The 21,324-nt window shown below is 41.7% G+C and overlaps 1 protein-coding gene and 1 pseudogene across 5 annotated transcripts in view; both read right to left on the bottom strand.

Annotated features, from left to right (window-relative positions):
* Positions 1–10,404: 10,404 nt before the first annotated feature.
* On the bottom strand, positions 10,405–15,166 carry LOC116596333 (annotated as a pseudogene).
* A 195-nt stretch (positions 15,167–15,361) lies between these two features.
* The window catches only part of LOC116595144 (signal-regulatory protein beta-1-like), a 202,355-nt gene continuing 196,392 nt past the window's right edge, over positions 15,362–21,324 (bottom strand). For 2 of the 5 annotated variants that reach the window (XM_032351178.1, XM_032351180.1), the window contains exon 6: positions 20,088–20,770. In XM_032351178.1, the coding sequence (XP_032207069.1) occupies positions 20,685–20,770 (86 nt within the window). In that variant the 3' untranslated portion in view covers positions 20,088–20,684. Of the gene's footprint in view, positions 15,407–20,083; positions 20,771–21,324 lie in introns of those variants that run through there. The other 3 variants (XM_032351192.1, XM_032351194.1, XM_032351179.1) reach the window with 3 other exon arrangements.

The following is a 21,324-nucleotide window of genomic DNA, read 5'->3' on the forward strand; positions in this document are numbered from 1 at the left end:
CTTGGGGTGCCTGGCTGGCTTAGTCAGTGGATGGTGTGATTCTTTAAATTGGGTTTGTGGGGGGTGTCTGGGTGGCTCAGTGGGTTAAAGTCTCTGCCTTCAGTTCAGGTCATGATCCCAGGGTCCTGGGATCGAGCCCTGCTTGGGCTCTCTGCTAGGTGGGGAGCCTGCTCCCCCCCCACACCCCCGCCTGCCTCTCTGCTGACTTGTGATCTCTATCTGTCAAATAAAAAATAATAATAATAAATTGTGGTTGTGGGTTCAAGCCCCAAGTTCAGTGTAGAGATTACTTAAAAATGAAATAAATTCTTAAAAAATAAAGTTGTTGGATGTGTTTGCTTCCAACAAAAAGCATCATTTCCTCCATTCTTTCAGGAGAAGAAGTGGGTTCTGTGTCCCAGACATCACACTCCCAGGCATTTATCTGAATGAAGACTACTGCCTCACAAAAACCTGTGTGTGAATGTTTAGAGCAGCTTTCTTTGTTATCGCAAAACCTGGAAATACCCAAACTGCCCAATGATAAGTGAGTCGTCGAACAAACTGTGGTGCATTCCTACAGGGAAATGCTATTCAGCAATAAAAGAAATAAACTAATCTTCATGTTTACAGCTTGTAAGTTTCCAAAGGCATTATGTGGAGGAACAAAATCACTCTCAAAATATCCCATACTGTGTATCTCCACTTCTACAACATTCTCGAAGTTACAGAGAACAGATCGGCATGTGCCAGAGGTTTGGGTGGTGGGGCTGGCTGTTACTAAGAGAGGCTAGCACAAGGGTAAGCTCTGCAGCCATGGAATTGTTCTGTACCCTGAATATGGTGGTGGTTACCCAAAATACACATGAGCAGATCAACACACACAAAATCTGGGAATGTTACAAGATTGAGCTCTAAAACACAATGTCCTTGCCATTATAATGTGGACACGGACTATGATGTCATCTAAAATTAAAGTATTAAGGTGGCGGGGTAGAAATGTGCACTTGTAGTGTGGGTTCTGGAGTAATCTGGTGGGGTTTTTCCCACCATCCGGAGTGGGAATTCAGTGAAAAATGCCTACGGTTGAGATCAGGGAGTGATAATACAAGACGCTATATGAGATCTGGCTGTAACATCCAGAAGATTCAGTTAAAAATCAATTAAGAGTGGAAAATGGTTGCCTCTGGGAGGTGGAAAATAGTGGGAAGTTAGGAGACTCCAGTTCTCATATGTAGAAAGTAGAGAACTATTTGCCTGTTGAAGCGTGTGCATATGTAACTTTAACAAAGGTAAAAACTAACCTAGGTGAGATGTTTGATGTAAGAGTTACACAGAAGAGAATGTCTGTACTATGAGCACTAGTCCGAGTGTGATAAGCTTGCTGGACTAAGACTGATGTTCAAAACTCTATTACATTCTTATTCAGCAGTCCCAAACCCGCTGCAAACAGTAATAGTAGTATTTAAAGATTCATAAACTAGAAAGTATTAAAGATAGCTCTAAGTAGGGCTGCATAAGACCATCCTGGGACTAAAAGAGCCCTGTAAACTGGTGAGCTGAAAATCATCAAAGAAAACCTAAAACACCTCATGTCCGTGAGTGGTAAAACTCAGTATTGGAAAGATGTCAATTTGCTCACGTGAATATATAATCAATACAATCAAATCATAATGGTAGAAGGGTTTTTTTTTTTTTTTTTTTAAATTTTTTTATTTTATTATTATTTTTTTTATTTCCAGCATAACAGTATTCATTATTTTTGCACCACACCCCGTGCTCCATGCAATCCGTGCCCTCTATAATACCCACCACCTGGTACCCCAACCTCCCACCCCCCGTCCCTTCAAAACCCTCAGATTGTTTTTCAGAGTCCATAGTCTCTCATGATTCACCTCCCCTTCCAATTTCCCCCGGTAGAAGGGTTTTTAATGAAAGTAGACAAAGTGATTCTAAAATGCATCTAGGCCAAGAAGAGCCATACCAGTTATGAGCAACAGGTCCGAGGTGGAAAGTTTTGCCCAAAAGAGGTATTGAAACTTATTATAAAGCTGTTCTAATTAAAGCAGTTAAAAAAAATACATCTTACATCAGCAAAAATTTTTTTTAAGCGCTCATGCATTTTATTTATTTTATATTTTTACAAAATGGGATTACAAAATCTAGTCTCTTTAACCTTATTTTTCACTTAGCTATGTAACATTGTCACTCTTTCTTATAAATAAATGAATTGTTACTTACATTGCAATTTTTAATAGCTAGGTATTATGTTTTTGCTTAAATGCCCCCTAAGGTATTTTTTCTTTCCTATTGGTAGGCATTAAGATTGCTTTAATTTTGTCTTTATTGCTAATATGTGATTAATGCATATACTCAACATCAGCAAAATTCTTATTGCTGCTTGTATATGTTCATCAATGGAGTTCTTGTAAAATCTTTCGCTCACATAAAAAATGTGATTCTCACATGTGGAATTTAAAAAGAAGCAAAACAGATGATCATAGGGGAAGGGAGAAAAAAGTAAAATAAAATGAGAACAGAGAAGAGGACAAACCATAAGAGACTTTTTTTTTTTAAAGATTTTATTTATTTATTTGACGAGAGAGACCCAGTGAGAGAGGGAACACAAGCAGGGGGAGTGGGAAAGGGAGAAGCAGGCCTGCCGCGGAGCAGAAAGCCTGATGTGGGGCTTGATCCCAGGACCGTGAGATGGTGACCCCAGCCAAAGGCAGATACTTAAGGACCCCAGTACACTGGGATCATGACCCAACCCAAAGCAGATGCTTAACAACTGAGCCACCCAGGCACCCCCCATAAGAGACTCTTGGCTCTAGGAAATAAACTGAGGATTGCTGGAGGGGAGGTGGGTGGGAAATGGGGTAACTGTGTGGTGAGTGTTAAGGAGGACACTTGATGTAATGAGCACTGGGTGTTGTATGCAACTGACGAATCACTAAATCCTACCTCTGAAACTAATAATTCAGTATATGTTAATAAAAAATAAAAATAAAAATTAATAATAATAAAAATAAAAAAAATAAAAGTCTCTATGAACCAAAGACTATAAAAATTTTATTTTGCTTTTTTTCCTATGGTTTCTTCTAAAAGCTTTACAGTTTAAGGATTTAAATTTAGGTCTGTGATCCACATGATCATATTATATTTCTTTAGTATTTTGGTATAAAATGTACAATAATATTGCTATCAGGTAACATTATTTTCAGACAATATTAAACTTTGTGTATGTTATAAGGAAACAGTCAAGATTCTTCTTCTTGTTTTGGTTCTACTTCTTCTTCTTCTTTTACATATGAGTATCTAATTATTTCAACACCATTTGTTGAGAAAACAATCCTTCTCACATTGAATTACTCTGGCCACTTTTTAAAAAATCACTTGATTGTGGAGCATAACAAATAGCATGGAGGACAAGAGGAGTTAGAGAGGAGAAGGGAGTTGAGGGAAATTGGAAGAGGAGGTGAACCATGAGAGACTATGGACTCTGAAAAACAATCTGAGGGTTTTGAAGCGGTGGGGGGGGTGGGAGGTTGGGGGATCCAGGTGGTGGGTATTGGAGAGGGCACGGATTGCATGGAGCACTGGGTGTGGTGCAAAAATAATGAATACTGTTATGCTGAAAAAACAAAAAATTAAAAAAAAATCACTTGACCAAATGCATATTATGTATGGGTCTATTTCTTTTTTTTTTTTCCCATGCCAGGACAAATTTTATTTTTAAAATATTTAAAAAAAATTTTACTATCAAAGTTGATGTACAGTGCTATGTTAGTTTTAGGTCCACAACATAATAATTTAAGAATTATATGCATTATACAATGCTCACAGCACAGGAAGTGTAGTCTCCAGCTGTCGCCATACAATGTTATTCCAGTTCTGTTGACTGTATTCCCCTGTGCTGTACTTTCATCCCTGTGACTTACAGGTAGGATAGCTTTGACAGAGATAGACAAGTAGCTAAAGGGCAATAAGACCCCATGAAAAGAATGGCAATAAGATCCACACATTAATGGAGTGGTTTGCTGTATGGCAAAGGCAGGTGGCTGTGCTGATCAGTGGGTACTGGATAATTTATCCCAATGGGGAAAAAAAATAAAAGATCGCTACCATCTATAACACATGCACACAGAAACACACACATGCACACATGTACACACACACATGCAGCTCAGAAAAATAAAGCAAGGTCAAAGGTCTATAGAAAGAGAAAAGCTTCATCAAAATTAAAAGATGTGGTCCATATACAGAATGGATTATTAGCTGTCAGAAAGGGTGAATAACCAACTTTTGCATCAACATGGATGGAACTGGAGAAGATTGTGCTGAATGAAATAAGTCAAGCAGAGAGAGACAGTTGTCATATGGTTTCACTTATTTGTGGAACATAAGGAATAGCATGGAGGACCCTAGGAGAAGGAAGGGAAAAAAGAAGGGGTTGGAAATCAGAGGGGGAGAGGAACCATGAGAGACTATGGACTCTGGGAAACAAACTGAAGGTTTTAGAGGGGAGGGGAGTAGAGGGATGGGTGAGGGAAGGGTGAGCCCAGTGGTGGTTATTAAGGAGGGCATAGATTGCATGGAGCACTGGGTGTTGTAGGCAAACAATGAATCATGGAACACTACATCAAAAACTAGGGTACTGAATGGTGACTAACATAACATAATAAAAAGATTAGAAGCCCCCCCTTTTTTTGTATAACAAAAACTCCCAAATGATATTAACATTCTTGCTCTGTGGACCACAGCAGAGGAGCTAGAGGGACTCTACCATGTGAACCCAAAGAAACAGAGAGAAAAATGCCCATTGCAAAGTTGTGTTACCCAAATAGCAGACAGAATTTTCATACCATCGTGAGAAAAATCCTTGACTTGTAGCATATGCTTATAATAGAGAGCTATAGAGGTGGGGAAAATTGATAAAATTGAACTATGTATATCAGCATGAGCAAATATCACACACTGTGTTGAGCATAAAATAATAAAATTTCTAGAATTCTGTAGACAGTATGACAATATATATAAAATATAAATTGGTTAAGGGTTTATAGTATGTTATAGTTATAAAATCAAATTTGAGAATGATAAACTCCAAATTGAGGAAAGTGTTTTTAAAAGAAACAGAAGAACATAATGGCAAAATGTAAATGTTTTGCAAAGATAAGATGGTAGTACCAAGGATTCTTCATATATTTCAGAACCAAAAAATGCTTATTTCATGTAGTGGTTTCATTTATTTATTTATTATGTTATGTTAGTCACAATACAGTACATCATTAGTTTTTGATGTAGTGATTTCAAAATACGTAGGTGTTAAAATGGTACTTGGGGAAGCTCTGTATAAAAATAAAATGTGCTCCTCCTAATTATGGAAGCAGTCCAAGTGTCCATCAATAGATGAATGGATAAAAATAATGTGATATATATGTGTGTGTGTATATATATTTGAATATATTCAGCCATAAAACAAGAATGAGATGTTGCTGTTTGCAGCAACATGGGTGGAGCTAGAGAGTATAACGCTAAGCAAAATAAGTCACTCAGAGAAAGACGAATACTATTTGATTTCACTTATCTGTGGAACTGAAGAAACAAAACAAATGAACAAAGGGGGAAAAAGGAGTCAAACCAAAAAACAGATTTAACTATAGAGAACAAACTGATGGTCACCAGAGGAAGGTAGGTGCGGGGATGAGTGATTGCTGAATTGGGAGGGAGATAAACCATAAGTGACTCTTAATCTCACAAAGCAAACTGAGGGTTGCTGGGGGGAGGGGGTTTGGGAGAAGGGGGTGGGATTATGGACATTGGGGAGGGTATGTGGTTTGGTGAGTGCTGTGAAGTGTGTAAACCTGGTGATTCACAGACCTGTACCCCTGGGGATAAAAATATATGTTTATAAAAAATAAAAAAATAAATAAAAATAAAAATAATTAAAAAAAAAAAAGAGTGTACCTGTCAGGATGAGCACTGAGTAATGTATGGAATTGTTGAATCACTATATTCTACGCCTGAAACTAATATAGCACTATACCTTAACTATACTGGAATTAACTTTCAAAAAATAAAAAAATAAAGTAAAAGTAAAATGTGCCCTGAAAATTAATAAGAGTTGTTCCTGATCAGGAGCAAAATGGACACCTTCTTTTCTTTCTTTCTTCCTTTCTTTCTTTTTTTTTTTTTCCTCTTAAAGTTTTTATTTATTTATTTATTTGACAGACAGAGAGAATGAGTGAGCACAAGCAGGGGGAGCTGCAGAGGGAGAGGGAGAAGCAGGCTCTCCCTCTGAGAGGGAGCCGAATGGCTCTGCTGAGCAGGGATCCCAATGGGGGGCTTGATCCTGGGACCCTAGGATCATGACCTGAGCTGAAGACAGACGTTTAACCAACTGAGCCACCCAGTCACCCTGGAAACCTGATTTTCTTGACCCACTTGATTCTCTTTTGGGCAGAGGCACGGCCAGTTTGAAGCTCAATGCATCAAGGTCCAGACATCCTCGGGTCCCTCAGACCTAAGTCCATCCTTGACTCAGCTCTGAAGCTCAGAGAGAAGGAACATCAGGGTGTGTGAGAAAGGGATCATATCTAGGGAAGGAGTGGGGGTCAGCAGCTCCTTCCCTCAAGTGAACCTCTTGAACAGGACAGGAGGCAATGTATTGCAGAGCCTGCAGGAGCCGTCGGGGAAAAATTCATTTGTTCGTTCATTCATTCATTCATTCATTCTTGTATTCCCCAAATACTTATTGACTATCTACTATGTGGAAGGCACTCTGCATGTCTGGAATCATGGTGCAGATCAGAAAAAAGACGCCTGTCACTGCATACCAGCCCCTCTGTCTGAGTTCTGAACTCTCCCACACCCACGATCATCTTTGCCACTATTTAAAGCCTTCCAGTCCTTTGTCACCACCATTAATAAAGTTTAGCATTACTTTTCTTATTTATTCAAAAATAGCTCCTATGAAATTTGACATATATAACAGTATATGGGGGCACTCTTTGGAGTTTGGAGCTCAAAGCTTTGACCTTCATCCCACCTTCACACCTTGGACCTCCACCCAGGATTCAAGGGATGTCATTGAAAAATCTTCAAACCCCAGGGCACTGCAGGATGCATTAGAGCTGGAAGCCTCTGAGATCTCCTACAGACATTTAGAGAAAACAAGACTGTTCTCAACCTTTTCTTGAGGCTGGATGCCCCCTGATATGTGCTGTGTGAAATAGTGGGCTCATTTTGGACTCTTCTGATCAGCTTATCATAGTGACCACTACCCTCTCCTTAAGAAATAAGGCCTGTCCCCAGCTCACCTCTTATAGCTCTGCCACCCGCAGATGTAGATGATTGTGAAACTCATCACCAGCACCTTGAAGCCCAGAAGGAAAGCCACAAACATAAGGACAGGCATCTCCTGACTTACCTATAGGCAGAAGGAGACAGCCAATGGGACTCTGTGACTTTAAAGACCTCATGCCACTCAGCAGACAAGGGTGACCCAGTAGCTCAGAGCAGTAGAGGTGAGCTTACCTGAGCTTTCAATGACCTGTATATGCGGAGGACTGTTGTGGACAGTAGGAGGTTGGCTTAGATGGGAGGTTGTGCCTCATGCTGCACCTTATAGAAGAGGGCCCACTCATACTCCTGCCCCAACACATTCACCAAATGCAAACTTTCCAAAGTGTAGGTCCCATTGCTATTCTGCTTGGCTCCCTTGAACATAAGAGACTTCTCTACTTATGTGAGATGCACACTCTGTGGATAGAATCTCTGCACATGGTAGGTAATAGCCACCAAGTCCAAAGGGATTGAAGACTGGCACACTGTCACTTTAGGGGGAACTGACACATTGCACAGAAAGCAGAGAATTACTATAGAAAATCCACCATGGGTGCCAAGGACCTCCTGGAAGATGGGCCTTCTGCTCAGGGCCTGCTCTAGAGGAGGATGCAGGTACCCATTAACAGGTGCATCCATAAGTAAATGCATTGCTGACTGAGAGTGCATTGGATGAATGCATGCTTGATGTGTCAGTGGATGGGGAATGTATGCATGAAAGAATGATGGGATCGAGGAAAGCCATCCAGATCTCTCCATTTTTTTCTCCACTTCGGCTATGAAAGATGCAAAGATGAACATTCCATTCCATTTAAGAATGTGTAAGTCAGAACATTCCATTTAAGAATCTATCACTCACTTTTTAACCTGATAGTTCTAAAATTTGAAGATTCACAGACACTACATGGTTATGAGTCCAAGATATGAGATTTTACACAGGAAGGAACTAGGGTTTGGAGAAGTTCAGTAAGTAGCCCAAGGTCACTAGCAGCAAACCTCAGATTATGCCAGATGCAGCATGTTTTACCATCAAGCTCGTCTAACAACTTTAAGGCTCTATGCATTTGTGATTCTTGGCTTCTGCAGTCATTACCTATACTTCTAGAAGTCTTTTCAACTGGATTTTTAGCTGTACAGTAGAATGTGTTCATAATGAGGAAAACCTGGAAGATATTTAGGTATTTAGATACCATAAAATACATATTTCAGTAGATTTCATACAGATACACAGCATAGTACAGTGTAACACTAAGCCAATGGTAGGGAGATCTAGATTGTGGTCCCTGCACTAACCACAGTCAAATGCAAGAGAATGACAGGTAAACCACCCATATTATATCTTTCAGTTTGAGGGAAATATGTAACTTTTCCATGGCCAGTTCTGTAACGAGCATGGAATGTGGCTGGACTTGAAGAGAACATTACTGAGGAAGACTAGTTTTCCCAGCAGAACAGATGGACACGCTAATCTCATTGTATTTAATGTAATTAATTCAGGGAGTGGCAAGGAGCAGAAAACACTGGTGGATCTCAGAGAATAAGAGAACAGCAGAGCTGGGGGTAGAGCAGGGCAGACCAGTGAAAGATTAAGTGCTAGGAGAGTGACTCTGCCCTTCCAGGACAGCTTTTCCAAACAAGACCTGGGAGTGGAAGACCCACAAGACCCCTCCTTCTAGTATCGTGGCTTCCCAGAAGCCATAGAGGAGATCACACTCACTGATTGACTTTCTGTTGTGAAGAACAGGTCCCTGACTGCACTGTGGTGGCCCCTAGTGACTGGGCTCAAATCAAATGGGTGAATGGAATTATGAAGGCTTGTAGAGGTTCTGTCTGCCTGTGGATCCATTTGTTTTGATTCAGGAGCAACTAGGCTTTGTGGCTAACTACACCCAAGTTGAGATTTAATCCAAATCTAGAAGACAACTTGTGGCTACAAAGGTCTGTGAGTGAAGGGTAGAGAGTCAGGAAACAGGCTACAATAGACTCAATGCTTATTCTTGAGGTCAGGTTTGTCTATACACCTCAGAGAGGCCAGTCAGTCTTCTAGGCTCAACTTTTTGGACCATGCAATGCATACTTGTGGTTGCACTTTACCTACTGAATATCTTTTTATTTTTGAGTTTCTCTTGCCTGATGTTCAGGTTTTGGTGATTGTGCCATCAAAGAAGAGCATGGTTTGTCAATATGGCTTGATTCAGTATGCTGCATAGGGTCCCTGACTGACAGAATGGCCAACTACAGAATCCTAACCTATAGGGTGTTCATGGATTAAGGGGTATAGTATCTGGTGTATAGTGATGATTTGGTACATGTTTCAGGTTTTGAAAAATTTGTTTTTACAAGCCAAGGAAATGGAGTTTCTCAGGCTGTACTCACCATTCACAGACATATAAGTGCCTGAACCAGATACATATGCCATGTCAGGATGCCCTCTTTCTTTTTAAGATTGATTGATTGATCGATTGATTGGTTCTTCTTTTAAAAAAAAGTAGGGACTAACACACCCTTTTAATATGTTTTTAAATATTTTTAAGGTTTAAAGAGTGTTTAGCATTTGTAGTTCCTAGTAGGAAAACATTATCTGAATGAACCCTAATGGCAAACCGTTGTCGAATGTTTCAGTTGCATGGGGAGCAGAGCGGTAGGGATTCTCTTCACAGCACCCCAGATTTCTTCATGAGAAGGTCAGAGGTACACTGGTTTGTATTATGTGACATCCATTATGTGACTGAAGTTGCTTTTCCTTTAGCAAGGGCTTTATTTGTCAGAAGGGTATTATGCTTGACCTCCAAATTTGGCTGACAATTTACTGATGAGATTCATAACCTTTGGGTTTCTCTGATATTTGACGTATTTGCTGGGTTCTGGGCCACATCCTGGAAGGCCACCATAACTTCCAGATCCTGCATGACTGCAAGAACTTCCGGGTCACTAAGAATTTCATTGAGCCCAGGCATTCCTGCCATTCCAGGCATTCCCCCTGCCATTCCAGGCATTCCTCCAGGAAAATTACAAGGCATTCCCCCAGGAAAGTCACCTGGGAAAGAACCATACTGAGCTCCTGATTATTGTCTGGCTTCTTCCTCCCTCTGGGCTCTCTCATGTTCTTCCTGAGCCTTCTTAACCCTTTCTATTTTTTCTTTGATCTCTCACTCTTCATGTTTTTGCTCATACTTTCTCCAGTGTTCAGCAATTTTTGGGCCCTCGGTTGAATTTCTTTCAACATTGCGCTAGCATCTTCATCATAATCCAGTTTACAAGCAAGGGCAAGATCATGTGCTGCTTCTTCCCAATGGCCCAGAAGTCTATGTGCTTTCCCTCAACACTTATAAGGCTGAGCTGAATCAGGATTTATTTCAATGGCTCTGTCACAGTCTTGAATGGCAGCATTTGGCTTCTGTAATTTGATGAAGACACCGGCTCTCTTGGCATACAGAATGGCTAAGCCAGGATTTAGTTTGATGGCATGTGTGAACAAGTCAATGGCTTTCTTTAGATCACCATCATTTAGGGCATCAATGGCGGCCACTTTTTTATCATTTGCCTGATCTATCATTCCCTCGGTTATCTCTACATTTTCATCTCCCATTTCTTGAGGGACATCAGTATCTGGTTCAATCACACCTTCATGGTCAGTTTCTAGATCACTTTCCTCACTTGATGGTTTATTTATCTTTATGTTTTCCTCTGCCTTCTACTATCTGGTTTTTCTTCCTTGATACTGTCTTCAAATTTAGTTTTATGAGTGGCAGGTGGTATTTTATCCCCCATGCTCTCCACCTACTCCCGCAGGAAATGCATTTCCTCAGTGTACAGAACGCTCGGATCCAGGGAGGAGTCAAGATAGCTGAGAAGTAGCCCGCTGAGACTACTTCAGGTAGCAGAAGATGAGCTAGATAGCTTATCCAAAGATTGCAAACACCCACAAATCCAACGGGAGATTGAAGAGAAGAAGAACAGCATTTCTAGAATTGATTTCTAGAATCAACCACTTTCTGAAAGGTAGGACTGGCGGAGAAGTGAATCCAAAGCGGTGGGAAGATAGACTGCGGGGGGAGGGGCTAGCTCCCGGCAAGTGGCGGAGCAACAGAGCACAAAATCAGGACTTTTAAAAGTCTGTTCTGCTGAGTGACATCACTCCAGAGGCTAAACCGGGGTGAAGACCACTCGGGGGCAGCATGGCCTCAGGTCCCGCAGGGTCACAGAAGGATCGGGGGTGTCTGAGTGTCGCAGAGCTTGCAGGAATTAGAACGGGGAAGCCAGCTACAGAGACAGAGCTGAGTAGTGAGCTCTCAGCTCGGGGCTACCTTGAACCAGTTGCAGGCTTGGTGGGCTCCGAGCGCGGCCGGAGGCCAGGGAGACGGAAATAATTGGGTGCTATTCTCTGAAGGTGCACTAGGGAGTGGGGCCCTGAGCTTTCGGCTCCTCCGGGCCAGAGACTGGGAGGCTGCCATTTTCATTCCCATCCTCTGGAACTCTATGGAAATCATTTGGGGAACAAAAGCTCCAGAAAGCAAACCCGAGCTGATTACTCAGCCCGGCCCCTGGTAAGGGCAGTGCAATTCCACCTGGGGCAAAGACACTTTAGAATCACGACAACAGGCCCCTCCCCCAGAAGATCAACAAGAAATCCAGCCAGGACCAAGTTCACCTACCATGGAGTGCAGGTTCAATACCAAGGAGAGCGGTGGAATTCCAGAGGAGGAGAGAGCAAAGCACGGAACTCATGGCTTTCTCCCCAAGATTCTGTAGTATTGCAGTTAATTTAATTTCTTTTCTTTTTCATTTTTTTTCTTCTTCTCCTAAATTTTTAAACTTTTACCCTTTTCTTTTTTAATGTTTTTTAAGTAGTTTATCTAATATATATATTTTTTCTTTTTTATGTTTTTTCTTTATTCTTTTTTTAAAAATTGTTTCTTTCTTTTTTTTTTTTCTGAACCTCTTTTTATCCTCTTTCTCCCCCACCCATGATTTAGGATCTCTTCTGATTTGGTTAAAGCGTATTTTCCTGGGGTCTTTGCCACCCTTTTAGTATTTTACTTGCTCCTTCATATACTCTTATCTGGACAAAATGACAAGGCAGAAAAATTCACCACAAAAAAAAGAACAAGAGGCAGTACCGAAGGCTAGGGACCTAATAAATACAGATATTGGTAATATGTCAGATCTAGAGTTCAGAATGACGATTCTCAAGGTTTTAGCCGGGCTCGAAAAAGGCATGGAAGATGTTAGAGAAACCCTCTCGGGAGATATAAAAGCCCTTTCTGGAGAAATAAAAGAACTAAAATCTAACCAAGTTGAAATAAAAAAAGCTATTAATGAGGTGCAATAAAAAATGGAGGCTCTCACTGCTAGGATAAATGAGGCAGAAGAAAGAATTAGCGATATAGAAGACCAAATGACAGAGAATAAAGAAACTGAACAAAAGATAGACAAACAGCTACTGGACCATGAGGGGAGAATTCAAGAGATAAGTGACACCATAAGACGAAACAACATTAGAATAATTGGGATTCCAGAAGAAGAAGAAAGAGAGAGGGGAGCAGAAGGTATATTGGAGAGAATTATTGGAGAGAATTTCCCTAATATGGCAAAGGGAACAAGCCTCAAAATCCAGGAGGTGCAGAGAACCCCCCTCAAAATCAGCAAGAATAGGTCCATACCCTGTCATTTAATAGTAAAATTTACAAGTCTTAGTGACAAAGAGAAAATCCTGAAAGCAGCCCAGGAAAAGAAGTCTGTAACATACAATGGTAAAAGTATTATATTGGCAGCAGACTTATCCACAGAGACCTGGCAGGCCAGAAAGAGCTGGCATGATATATTCAGAGCACTAAATGAGAAAAACATGAAGCCAAGAATACTATATCTAGCTAGGCTATCATTGAAAATAGAAGGAGAGATAAAAAGCTTCCAGGACACACAAAAACTGAAAGAATTTGCAAACACCTTACCAGCTTTACAGGAAATATTGAAAGGGGTCCTCTAAGCAAAGAGAGAGCCTACAAGTGGTAGGTCAGAAAGGAACAGAGACAATATACAGTAACAGTCAACTTACAGGCAATACAATGGCACTAAATTCATATCTCTCAATAGTTACCCTGAATGTTAATGGGCTAAATGCCCCAATCAAACGACACAGGGTATCAGAATGGATAAAAAAACAAAACCTATCTATATGTTGCCTACAAGAAACTCATTTTAGACCCGAAGACACCTCCAGATTTAAAGTGAGGGGGTGGAAAACAATTTACCATGCTAACGGACATCAGAAGAAAGCAGGGGTGGCAATCCTTATATCAGATCAATTAGATTTGAAGCCAAAGACTATAATATGAGATGAGGAAGGACACTATATCATACTCAAAGGATCTGTCCAACAAGAAGATCTAATAATTTTAAATATCTATGCCCCTAACGTGAGAACAGCCAACTATATAAACCAATTAATAACAAAATCAAAGAAACACATCAACAATTATACAATAATACAATAATAGTAGGGGACTTTAACACTCCCCTCAATGAAATGGACAAATCATCCAAGCAAAAGATCAACAAGGAAATTAAGGCCTTAAATGACACACTGGACCAGATGGACATCACAGATATATTCAGAACATTTCATCCCAAAGCAACAGAATACACATTCTTCTCTAGTGCACATGGAACATTCTCCAGAATAGATCACATCTTGGGTCCTAAGTCAGGTCTCAACTGGTATCAAAAGATTGCAATCATTCCCTGCATATTTTCAGACCACAGTGCTCTGAAGCTAGAACTCAATCACAAGAGGAAATTTGGAAAGAACCCAAATACATGGAGACCCCTCCTTCTAGTCTCCTGGCTCCCAGGAAGCCATAGTAGGAGATCACACTTACTGATTGACTTTCTGTGTGAAGAACAGGTCCCTGACTGCACTGTCGTGGCCCCTAGTGACCGGCCACCAAGTCTCAATCACATTACAGTTAGAAATGGGTGAGTGGAGTTGTGAAGGCTTGTAGAGGTTCTGTCTGCCTGTGGGTCCCTTTGTTTTGATTCAGGGGCAAGTAGGCTTGGCGGCTAACTACACTCAAGTCGAGATTTCATCCAAATCTGGAAGCTAGCATATGGCTACAAGGGCTGTGAGTGAAGGGTAGAGAGTCAGGAAACAGGCTACAATAGACACAATGCATATTCTTGAGGTCAGGTTTGTCCCTACACCTCAGAAAGGCCAGTCAGATTTCTAGGCTCAAGTAATAAACTTTTTGGACCATGCAATGCACACTTGTGGTTGCACTTTACCTACTGAATATCTTTTTATTTTTGAGTTTCTCTTGCCTGATGTTCAGGTTTTGGTGGTTGTGCCATCAAAGAAGAGCACGGTTTGTCAATATGGCTTGATTCAATATGGGGCATAGGGCCCCCGACTGACAGAAAAGCCATCTACAGAATCCCAACCTACAGGGTGTTCATGGATTAAGGGGCATAGTATCCAGTGTATAGTGATGATTTGGTACCTGTTTCAAGTTTTGAAAAATTTCTAAGGAAATGGAGTTTCTCAGGCTATACTCAGCATTGACAGACACATAGGTGCCTGAACCAGATACATATGCCAAGTCAGGATGCCCTATTTCTTTTTAAGATGGATTGATTGATTTTTAAGATTGATTGATTGATTGATTGATTTGAGAGAGAGAGAGAGAGAGAGCCTGACTCAATGCTCATTCTCATGACACTGAGATCATGAGCTGAGCCAAAACCAAGAGCCAAATGCTAAACTGACAGAGCCACCAGACACCCCCAGATGCCCTCTTGCTCACGTCACACAGTATCGGGTGCCCACATCTTTGGGCTCCATGTCACTGATGCAGATGGAATAGTGTGTGTGGTTGACCTCTGCGTTTTCTACTTGGTTTATTCAGGGGCAGTGGTTTCCATTGAAACTGTAGATTAATTGCTGTTCTTGCCCATTTTCCCAGAACCAGAAGACAGGCCCTGCTGGGGAGCGAGCAGACACATTACAGCCCAGGGTCAAGGTCAGCCTTGACTGAAACTGAACTCTCAGGCTGGGTCACCTGGAAGTCTCGATCCAAAGTTCCTGGAAAGAAAATTGGCTTCATTTCTCATGTTCTTTGTCTTGGCCAAGATGATGTGAGGGTCTGGTTCTAGGTCAAGGTGGAGCCTCATTACACCCTTTTTAAGCAACATGTACTGACACAGATGTATGAAAATTACAAATAGGGTTGCTATATGGGATAAGGGGAGAGGGACCCATGTACAGAAAGGGGAAGTGTACCTTCCTTCTGCATCATGATAGGAGAATGGCCTGGAGCATAGTAGATGCTGAATAAACAGAGGAACTTGGTGCGTAACAAATTACCACAAACTTAATAGTTTAAGAAAACATACATTATTTCATAGTTCCTGTGGACAGGAGTTCAGGCACAGCTCAGCTTAGCTGTCATACACAGAGGGAAGATGATGTGAAGACACGGGAATGCTGTGTACAATCTGAGGATGGTCTGAGGCTACCAGAAGCTGCGAGAGAGGCCTGGAACGGATTCCTCCTCAAAGTTTAGCAGCTTTAGTTATAATTCAAGCTTGAAGGCAACCAAGATGACCTCCAGTTGGTGTACTAATATAGAAATTGTGGTACATCCAGATAGTGGAATATTATCCAGTGCTAAAAGAAATGAGCTAGCAAGTTGAAAGGATATGGAAGAAACTTAAATGCTTAGTACAATTGAAAGGAAAAGCCTGCATACTGCACGATTCCAACTATATGACACTATGGAAAAGGCAAAACTATGGTGAATATATATCAGTGATTGCCTGGGTTTAGGGTGGAAAGAGGTAAAAAGACAGAGCGGAGAGGATTTTTAGGGCAATGAAACTACTCTGCGTAGTACTATAGAAGTTTATATCAAACCCATAGACTATGCAATACTCAGAGTAAACCACAATGTGAACTATGGACTTTGGATGCTAATGACATTTCAGTGTAGGTTCATATTTGTAATAAATGTATCAGTCTGGTGGATATTGATAATGGCAGCAGCTGTGATGTGTGGGGACAGGGAGTCCCATGGGAAATCTTTGCACCTTCTGCTCAATTCATGTGTAAACCTAAAACTGCTTTAAGATGAAGTCAATCTGTTAAAGTCAATCTATTAAAAAAAGTAATCCATATCAAAGATCATCTAGATTTTTTTCCATGATATCCACTAGGAATTTTATAGTTTTGTGTATGATGTATGAGCTATTTTTATGAAGGCTGTTAGGTCTCTATGTAGAAGCAATTTTTTTTTTTTTTTTTGTATTTGGATGTCCCAATGTCCAGATGTTCACTGTTTGCCAAAAAGACTATCTTGGTCATTCTCAAAGAACAGTTGGCAGTATTTATGTGAGTGTATTTCTGGATTTTCTATTCTGTTGCATTAATCTGTGTGCCTGTTCTTTCACCAAAGTCACTGTTTCAATTACTGTAGCTTTCTTGGAAGTCTTATATAGTCCAATGGTGTCAATCTTGAGTTGGCTATTCTAGGTATTTGGATCAATGGTCATGGGGAAGAGACTCCACAAGCTTGTTAACTTTTTCAGCAAATAGAAACAGAAATATTTAGTTCTCTGGAGAGCCTGTAGGGTTCAGCCTCCATCAGTGACCCAGGGAGACCTCTAGTGACCACTTCTGGCCAATATTCCATGAGCACAAAACCTCTGCAAATTTTTAACAGCAGTCATCTTTGGATGGAAGCATTGTAGATTCTTGCCCTGCTTTATAATTTCATGTTCTCCAACATTTGTTTTCCATTAAGAGGTAGTAAATGTGTGGTGGTAGTAAATTGAAAAGACAGGTTCTTTGTTCCTAGGGGTTGGGGGATGAGAACTCTGATGTCTGTGCTGTGCTCAGCCCTGTGACCATTAGCATGCAACTATTCCCTGAACAAAAATGTGTGGGACAGACACAGCCACTGGGAGTTTTTGTGAGCTGGGAACCCTTCCAGTTTAGTTCTGTAAATTCTGAGGACAGAAAAGTTCTCTCCCCAAGAAATTCTAGGTAAACAGGTGAAAAGAACACAGTAAAAAGGCACAGGAGTGTCCCCAGCACATACACCTGAAGACCCATTCCCCTGTTAATGCCAGCAGCGGTGTCAGAAGTAGGGATGGCAGAGTCCAGCACAGTGGGGAGGCAGGGACAGGCATTGTGGTGGCCCCTGGAGCCTTCTCTGTCTGAATGCTGTCCTAGAGAGGCCAAGGACTCCATGCTCTGAGGAGAGAAGACACTCCCTGCCTCCATGATGTCAGAGGAAGGGGATTATGATGAGGGAATGACCATGGGACTTTTAACACTTTTTCTTTGAGATTATCAAATGGAAAGGCAAGGTGGCCGCAAGCTGAGAACCTGCTGGGCCAGTCACTTGGGATTTCCAGAGCTTATGGAATCTACATGCTTGTGCTCATTCCTGAGCCTCATCCCATCCCAGTCTCACCAGGCTGCACCTCTGCTGATGTAGAGACTCAAATACATGATGTGGAAAGAGGTTAGAGTTTTAAAGATGGTGATGATTTTTGTCTTAGAGGATGGAAGGGGCTCCATCCCCATGTTGATGAGACTCTGGATGTGACAAGGTCCCAGGCTTGACCTTGGGCATGGAGGATTTCCTCAACTGAGGCCATCTCAAAGAGGGATGACAGCTGAGGGCCATCTCCTCAGGCCTGGTGTATTACAGGATCCACCACCCTCTGCAGAGCCTTTTCCACCTCAATTGCTTGGGGACAGGACATGGATTAAGTGCATCCACCACTGAGGTCTTAAAGCTACACTACTTCACCCAAGCACCCAGAGTTCTCTGACTCCACCTGATCTAACATGGGCTTCACTAATTGGAAACATTTAAAGTGGGGGGACTGAGAAGAAGGTTCTTCAGGGATCTCTGAGTGCCAGGCTTCAGAGTGAGCTCTAGCAGAGGACAGAGGACAGAGAAAGGAAGAGGAACATTAGACTTGGGAAGTAAGATAAAATCTGGGTATAGAAATGCAGACATCTCCCCACCACACATTTCCTCGAATTGCCCTCCAGTGTGTGCAAGAGACAGAGATCCAGCTGAGGACCAGATGTTGACATTATTTTCTTAGAATAGAGTTACATTTTTGGAATAGTTGTACATTAGAGAAAAAATGGCAACAATCACACAGAGTCCAATATATAGGTGCATACAGTATCCCCTCTTTATAGCATTTTACAATAACTTGTTGCTTCTGCTATAATTAGTGAACCAATATTGGTGCATTTTTATTAACCAAAATCCATAGTTTGACTTTGTCTTAGCTTGGGCTGCTATAATAAAATAGCATAAACTGGATGCCTTGAAACAACAGGAACTTATTTCTCACAGTCCTGAGGCTGGAAGTCTGAGATCAGGGTGCCATGATAGTTGGGTTGTGATGAGATCTCTCTTTGAAGTTGCAGAATGCCAACTACTTGTGTTTTCACCTGGTGGATGGAGTGAGCTGGCTGTCTGGCCCCTTTTCATGAAGGCAATGATTCCATTCATGAGGACTCCACCCTCATGACCTCATTATCTGCAAATCCTCACCTCCAAATCCCATGAACAATGGAGAGATACAACTATTCAGTCTAGAACAGACTTCCTTATTTTTCACTCCATGCCCTTTTTTGTCCCAGAATTCCATGCAGGTCATCACATTACATTTTCTTGTCCTGTCTCTCTAGGCTCCTCTCAGCTGTAAGAGCTTCTTGAACTTTCCTTGATAGCAATGGCCTGACAGTTTGGCATGCTGCTCTGGTATATTGTGGAATGTCCCTCATTGCAATGTGTCGGATGCTTTTCTCAACACAGACTGGGGGAGTGGGTTTGGGGAGGAAGGTCACAGAGGAAAAGTGTTGTTTTCATCACATTATATCAGGGAGCACACTGTGGCAGTGGTTTATGAGTATTGGTGAACTCGTGATGATGTGACTGGACTGCATTTGTCTAGTGTTCCCTCTGTAGTTACTCCCTATTCCTCCGTGCCATCCTGTCACCTTTGGAGGAGAGTCACACCAGTGAATGCACTGCAGGAGTAAGCAGTTAAGCTCACTTCTGAGCTTGAAGTGTCTAGATAAATCATTTGGAGCTCATGAAGGCATAGTTACCAGGGGAGTGGTGACAGGGGTGCTGGTCTCCAGAGTGTGGATATGCAGACAGAGGAACAGAGTGAAACAAGCTTACCACATCGTTGAAGAAGGTGGTGGGAGGGAAGGTAAAATATTGCAAGGATGTGAAATCAGAAGTATTCAAATTAATATTGAAAGGATTTCACAACATTGAAAGTGCAAGGGATTGAATGTTGGAAGATGATCCCAGTTGAGACTGAAGTGAGGTAATTTAGATGGTGGCCCTATATGGTCAACTATGCAATCAGAAGAAGGTTAGCACTGTGCAAACTATTCATGATGAGTCTACAAAATAACAAAATGCTTCCCTTTTAAGTGTTTCTAAATTTGAAATGACAATACACCCAATAAATAATGGTTCTAGGGGCACCTGGGTGGCTCAGTGGGTTAAAGCCTCTGCCTTTGGCTCGGGTCGTGTTCCCAGGGTCCTGGGATCAAGCCCCGCATCGGCCTCTATGCTCAGCGGGGAGCCTCCTTCCTCCTCTCTCTCTTTGCCTGCCTCTCCATCTACTTGTGATCTCTGTCTGTCAAATAAATAAATAAAATTAAAAAAATAATAATGGTTCTATTGTTTTTTCAGTTTCCTATACATTCGTCATTGACATTTGGGTAAAAACGTTTTTAAAGGTTACATAAAAATCATTATTCTCCCCGGTTTGTTGAGATCACTTTGCATGGTTTCAGCTGCACCATCATTGTTCTGTCCTGCACTATTGTGCAAAGTGAGCACTGCATCCACTTATCATGTCAGCTGATCTTAAGTTCTATGAAAACAATTTAATTAGGTAATGAGCTGTAGGAACACAGAGTGAGAGAAAGGAATTGCTATTTCATACAGGGTGATTCGTGGAAGGGACTTTTTAATAAGGTGACCTGTAAACAGAGCTTAAAAGAGGAAGAGAGTGTCATACAGATCTTTAGGAGGAAGAAACAGAGGAATGACACAGTTTGACTTCCATTGCCATGGAATCACTGTAGCTGAAACTGGAGAGCCTGTAAGAGACAAAGAATGGTCCAGGAAGGTGTGCTGGTGGCCAGGACCAGGGAGCAGCCTTGGGGTGAGCATTGTGCAGATTCTGGGTGGAGTTCACTGGTTTGGGGAGGAGGCTTACACTCACTCCTGAGAGCTTCTCAAGAATTTTATAAGCAAGTTGCGAAACACTGTTATCTTGCCATCGGTAACAGAAGTCCACGGGCACTACGAATCAGGCTTCTTTTCCTTTTCCTGAGTAGACTGCTTCACATTTACCATCGGGCCACTGGATGTAGCATCTGAAGGCAGAACTGAATATGGGATATAAAGTAAGAAAACCGAGGATGGCTCCAGGCTTCTCGACTGGATGCTTCTCGACTGCCATGTACATGAGCAGTGGGGCTGGGAAGGATGAAGGTGACAGAAGAGCTAGTGTTCCCATCACAGGGAGAAGGGCATCTTGTCCCTGGGACTGAGGAGTAGGACATGTAGGCAAAGAGGAAGGAGAATCGTTTCTCTTCTTCAAACCAGGATGAGATTCATTTTATTTAAGACCCAGTGAAGAACCTCACCAAGTCTGGAATGTCTGGGAGTTGATAGAAATAACTCCTAAGAACATGGACGTGAGCATGTAGTTCATGGCCATAGTTCCCAGAAGATGAATGAGAGGCACCTGGTATGTGTAGGTGGGACCTGTCTCTCACATTCAGGCAGATATCCATGCGTCAGTCCCCAGAGCAAGTTCCCATGATCCCTGCTGAGGACCTGGTATAAAGACCCAGCTTTAGGGTCATCAAGGATTGTGAGAAGGAGCAGAAGGGACTGTGGGCAGGTGGGTCTCTGGAAGAAGCAAGGTATTAGGACA

The sequence above is a fragment of the Mustela erminea genome, chromosome 7 (genome assembly GCF_009829155.1).
Source record: "Mustela erminea isolate mMusErm1 chromosome 7, mMusErm1.Pri, whole genome shotgun sequence".
Lineage (NCBI taxonomy): Eukaryota > Metazoa > Chordata > Mammalia > Carnivora > Mustelidae > Mustela > Mustela erminea.